Below are 6,271 nucleotides of genomic sequence, written 5' to 3'. Positions count from 1 at the left end.
TCATTTCTTTCTTTCGGGATATGTATACCGAGTATGTCCACATCACCGTCAGACCATTTTATTGGTAAACTACACGGTAACACAAAGGTTGTATTTTTGTGTGATCCAATACGTAATATAGTAAACTGATCATAGTTTGGTTTTAATCGAGAGAGGTTAGAAAAAGTACTTCGATCCTCTATGAGGCGGTGGAGGGATCCAAATTGTGGATTTAAAGAAAACATTAATTATCAGCAAATAATGACATGTTTGTTTTTAATCCCTGTATTTCTCACCGTTGATATTATTGTTTGGATTGGATTTAATTGCTGACATTTCAATGGCCATATTAAATAGATTTGCCCGATAGTGGACAACCTCATSTTGACAGTTTAATATTTTCTGAGAATAAGTATTAAGAGATTCTCCAACATTGAAATATWACAGTCAGCTATGAATACCAGACCTGGTTTCCATATTTTTCATAGTGTTCTATTGTTTCCTGTACTTGTCTTATATTATCTCCAACGTATCGTTCATGTAAAAAATAAAAACTGTCTGATTACGATGAATAATATCCGACAATACCTTTTTAATTCTATGTGCTATGCATGTTGCATCTTTTTTTTTATCACAACACTGAAGTGTAAGGGAACTCCACATTTTTAAATGGACTGGATCTTTATATTTACCACTTGGATCCTGTTTCAGTAATAATGAAATCAGACCTTCTTGTTGAGTATCTGTTAATCTACTATTTTTCTAGGAGTGGTTAAAACATGCTAATAACGGTCCTCGTACAAAGGTTTGTTATAACTCAACTGCCATCCAGCCCTTGATTTTCCCCAAATCTTAAAGGATTTAATTGCATCAAGAGGTTCTCCTCTGTAATTTGGCCTTCACATGAGTCTTTCGGACCGTGGTGAAGTTATTKATTACACTTTGGATGGTGTATCAATACAAAAGGTTACTATAAAGATACAGGTGTCCTTCCTAACTCAGTTGCCAGAGAGGAAGAACATCACTCATGGATTTTCACCATGAGGCCAATGGTGACCTTAAAACAGTTTCAGAGTTTAATGGCTGTGATAGGAGAAAACTGAGGATGGATCAACAACATTGTAGTTACTCCACAATACTAACCTAAATGACAGAGTGAAAATAACGAAGCCTGTACAGAATAAAACATTTTTTTTTAGGAAAGGCAAAATCCTAGAGGAAAATGTGGTTCAGTCTGCTTTCCAACAGACACTGGGAGACAAATGCACCTTTCAGCAGGACAATAACTAAAAACACAACAGCAAATCTACACTGGAGTTGCTTACCAAGATGACAATGAATGTTCCTGAGTGGCCTAGTTACAGTTTTCACTTAAATCGTCTTGAAAATGTATGGCAAGACTTGGAAATGGCTGTCTAGCAAAGAAACAACCAGGTTGACAGAGCTTGAATAATTGTTTTAATAATAATGTGCAAATATTGTAAAATCCAGGTGTGTAAAACTCTTAGAGACTTACCCAGAAAGACTCACAGCTGTAATCGCTGCCAAAGTTGGTTCTAACATGTGTCGACTCAGGGGTGTGAATACTTATGTAAATTAGATATTTCTTTATAGATTTTTTTTAATGAATTTGCAAACATTTAAAAAAAAAAACACACATTTTCACTTTGACATTGGGTGGTATTGTATGTAGATTAGTGAGAAAATACTATTTAATCCATTTTGAATTCAGGCTGTAATACAACAAAATGTGGAACAAGTCTAGGGGTATGAATACTTTTTGAACACACTGTATATATATATATTGCCATTGTTTTTGCAGATAGCTATTGGTCCATGTCTAGGTGATGCATCCCAGGATGGTCTTTATCTTAGACAGCAACTCATATATGCTCTCATCCACTCCTGAAGTGAACCCTGTTTATCATTCAAAAGGGATTGGAAGGCAGCCTGCTGTTACCATGCAACATGCTTTCCCTCTCTCTGTCTCTCATGTGTGATGTTGGGATGTAGACGTGTATAGGCGGGAGAAGGTAGCTAGGTAACTCATTGAGCTGTGTCTCCCCCCCCCGCCCCTGGTTGAGGTGCTGTATAGTATATGCTAATCTACAGTAACTCCTCTCCTCAAGGGATTCCTAATCCCTCACCCCACCGTGAAGCCAGGTCCATCTGCACATTGTCTGGTTCGCTACCAAGAAAGTGGCTTTAGTTTGTATAGGGCTGGCTCGTTCAAGAACTTGGCTTGTTTCTCCTGTTTGTTTTCTCTCTCTCTATGCACATAGTTTTCAAGGCACTGTGTTGTCTGGCACTGTGTTTGGTCTTGATATCTCTTACACCAGCTTGTGTTTGATTTCTGGATGTCTGGCACGTTCTTTAGAATAAGTAGTAATGCTTTAACAATACGTACACCATATCTTTTCTCTCAACACAATACTTACGAAGAAAGACCAACCATGAAAAGCACACGAAGCCTATTGTTAAAATAAACATAGACTTATCTTCAGCCTCTCTCAAACAGTTTTTTGTGCAGATTTAAAACTCGGTTGATTTATATTTTTACACCTTTGCTTAAGTCCTGAATTCACTTTGTATAAACATCTGACAGAGAAAACAACGCTCCATGCTATGATTATGTCCTAATTATATAGGACAGCTGTTTGTTTTAATCAAACCTGGCTGTCATTGTCGGAGCAGAAAGACTCAAATAAATTACAAACATGTGGAGAGGAAGTAGGCGACTGCATCCCAAATTACCTACTATTCCCTATAGTGCACTTCTTTTGAACAGAGCACTATGTGCCATGGTCAAAAGTAGTGCACTATATAGGGAATAAGTTGTGATTTAGGATGCAGACGGCTTCTCATGGAGCTGCCAGAACTCTGTAACTATAATTCTGTACCTTCCCTTCTCTAAAAACTTGACATTACTGCGGTGGAGTAGTCAACAACTATTACTGTGATGGAGTAGTCAACAGATATTACTGTGGTGGAGTAGTCAACATATTACTGTGATGGAGTAGTCAACAGATACTTTCTGTGGTGGAGTTGTCAACAGCTTGACATTGCTGTGTTTGAGTAGCCAACTTCTTGACGTTGCTTTGGAGGCGTAGCCAACAGTTGACATTGATGTGGAGGCGTAGCCAACAGCTTGACATTGCTGTGGAGGTGAAGCCAACAGGTTGACATTGATGTGGAGGCGTAGCCAACAGCTTGACATTGCTGTGGAGGTGAAGCCAACAGCTTGACATTGATGTGGAGGCGTAGCCAACAGCTTGACATTGCTGTGGAGGTGAAGCCAACAGCTTGACATTGATGTGGAGGCGTAGCCAACAGCTTGACATTGCTGTGGAGGTGAAGCCAACAGCTTGACATTGATGTGAGGCGTAGCCAACAGCTTGACATTGCTGTGGAGGTGAAGCCAACAGCTTGACATTGCTGTGGAGGTGAAGCCAACAGCTCGACATTGCTGTGGAGGTGAAGCCAACAGCTCGACATCTGCTGGAGGTGAAGCCAACAGCTCGACATTGCTGTGGAGGTGAAGCCAACAGCTCGACATTGCTGTGGAGGTGAAGCCAACAGCTCGACATTGCTGTGGAGGTGAAGCCAACAGCTCGACATTGCTGTGGAGGTGAAGCCAACAGCTCGACATTGCTGTGGAGGTGAAGCCAACAGCTTGAATACATTTGAGAAAAACAGGATATTCCAAGTCTGATATAAGTGAATGACTTTCTTTGTGGAATAAATTGCTGGCCATGTTATCTCTAACGGAAGGACTTGCTAAACAGTCCCTTCTCTTATTGATCCTATCAAACCTTCCCCTAACCTTAAGGCCAATTGAATACTTTTGGCTTCAGTTTTTTGGAAGAAAGGGTAATGGACTGACAAGCTTGACAAGTAATTTACTTGAGGCGATTAGCACAACAAAAACAGATCTTAGAGCTGTTTAGTGACTGTGAAGTATAAAGGAGAATTCTCTCCACACACTGGTGGTAGTCCTGGAAACCTGTCTTTTCAATGCTCACTAATACACACACATACACTCAATTTAATGAAGGGAATACTTTTCTTTCTTCCTTGTTGCTCATATAATGGCATCATAAAGCAGTTATTCTTTCAGCGTTTTAATTGTAAGGATTTAGTTTAGTCAACCCTCTGATAGTCCTAAATGAACTGGTAAGCTGTTTGTGGATCTCTGGTTTTTGGCAGCGCTGGGGCCTCCTTTGAGCCAAGATTTTTTTCCCTCTACCCCCATTATTTTTTTCTCCCTTGTCTGCCTTATCAAAGAACAACAAGGGCTTTATCTCTATACCACAGTGGTGGAGGGCAAGTACTTTCCCAAAGAGGCACAGACAACCCCCCTGTGAGCATAAAGAACTGTGTGTTAATGAGGTTTTTAATTCAGAAATCTCGTATTGCTATAGCCGCTCTAGAGATGGAGAAAATGGAGATTATTGTGGTGAGGCTATGATATTGTCAAATGAAACATTTGTTCTAATTAGTCTGAATAATAGATTGAATACAAACTGAAACACAATAACATTATAAGGGCAATATAATCAAGTTGTCAGTGTTTAATTTTCCTCATGAGATGCAATGTGAGACTGAGCATCGTGTTATAAAATTAAAATATATTTACTGTGAAATCGCCCTTTTTTTCCAAACTGTCCATTGTAACCAAAAGCCTCCTCACATTTATTAAAATTGCATGTAATAGCACGTCAGTTATTTCACTGTTAATTGTCTTCTATGCTAAAGCATTTTTCTTTTTTTACTTGGCAAAGAATAACCTGACAACATTTAATTTAAGTTCATTCCGTTTTAAAATATGATTACAGTCAAAGGTGTAGAATGTATTGGAGGTAAAAAAAAAWAAWAATAAATAAATAGGATGACCCTTTATTTTGTGTTTCACAATGTAACTCATCTATGTTCTCTTTTCATGAAGAACGGCTAGCATGAAGAACGGCTAGCACCTCCCTATGTAGTGTTTCCCTTTGTAGTGCCTCCGTCTGCTCCTGAAAAAGGTCACCACATGAACTTCTGTAACTCTCCAGAGAAATCAAAGAGCTACTCCCTTTGAGAGGAGAGGAGATCTACAAACTGGTACAATCCTCAGACAGACCTTTTTCTAATCAAAGTCACTTCTTCCACCCCTCCTTCTCTTTATCTAAATTGGACCGGTGGGAAAAGGAGGACACGGCGCAGCCTCGTCAAAAGGGTTAATCTATTATAATCATATCATGGGCAGTAACTGTCAATTGAAAGACTCATACTATAAGTAATTACCATAGATTTTTGAATAGTATGGCATTACCCTTGACTGCTATATCTCAGAAGACCGCTGATTTTAGGTTCTAAGCCCACTGTATCAATTAGACTGCCRTGACGTAATACGATATTCGTCAGAGAAGACGTGACAATGATAGGGACTTGTCTTGTTAGACATGCAAGAACAATCCCATAATAGACAACCAATTAGTCTGACATTTTCCCCAAATGCCGTATCCAAGGTGATTGAATTCGCTCCCCCTGCAGCTGAACACATCAGCATTGTCCACCATACCAAAACATATGAAACAACATATTGTTCTGCGGTGTTAAAAGACCAAGCATGTGATGTTCAATGAACGTTGTGTTTTGGTGTGTTTCCATCAGACTCAGCGCCGCGTGACGTTCCACCTTCCGGATGGTTCTCAGGAGAGCTGTAGCGACAGTGGTCTAGGGGACCACGAGCCCAGCAGCACTGCCAGCACCACTCAGCCTCTCCCCCTCGCCTTCCCCCAGGAAGAGTACTACCAACAGACCTCGCCCAACAGCCGCACCGAGGGAGACGGAAACTCTGACCCTGAGTCCAGTAAGTGGCTACTGCCCATGGATTTACTTTCTTTCATTTTGTTTATTTTACCAGGTTTTTCCCATTGAGTTCAAAATACCGTTGAAGACCAGGGAAACAGCTTTCTCTCTGTAATAAACTGGCCTTTGCTATTTTCATCACATGGTTTATCTTATAGGAAGAGCACGCTATTGTATCTTTATGTACTTGAACAAGAAGGATATAAAATGTTATGGTCAATTTTCCCTACCGTCCATTAAAGAAGGAGGTCAAAATATATATGTTTCAAGAAAGACCTGACCCTTGGCTAAGAGCAGCTTGGTCTGGCCAATAAACTAGCCATGCTACTTAATCATGTTTTATCTTCTATAATTAACAATAGGAGGAGTCTCAATCAGCATTATATAAGGGGTTAACTATAGGAGGAGTCTATCAGCATTATATAAGGGGTTAACTATA

General features: G+C 39.8%; 1 protein-coding gene across 1 annotated transcript in view; it reads left to right on the top strand.

The window, feature by feature from the left end:
* LOC112068522 (protocadherin-9-like) overlaps positions 1–6,271 on the top strand; it is a 192,772-nt gene that overhangs the window by 87,925 nt on the left and 98,576 nt on the right. Inside the window, exon 3 of the mRNA XM_024135678.2 lies at positions 5,635–5,833. Within this exon, the coding sequence (XP_023991446.2) occupies positions 5,635–5,833 (199 nt within the window). The remainder of the gene's footprint in view (positions 1–5,634; positions 5,834–6,271) is intronic.

The sequence above is a fragment of the Salvelinus sp. IW2-2015 genome, unplaced genomic scaffold (genome assembly GCF_002910315.2).
Source record: "Salvelinus sp. IW2-2015 unplaced genomic scaffold, ASM291031v2 Un_scaffold552, whole genome shotgun sequence".
NCBI lineage: Eukaryota > Metazoa > Chordata > Actinopteri > Salmoniformes > Salmonidae > Salvelinus > Salvelinus sp. IW2-2015.
Note: the sequence above shows the minus strand (reverse complement) of the source record. Positions and strands in the feature narration are given on the sequence as shown.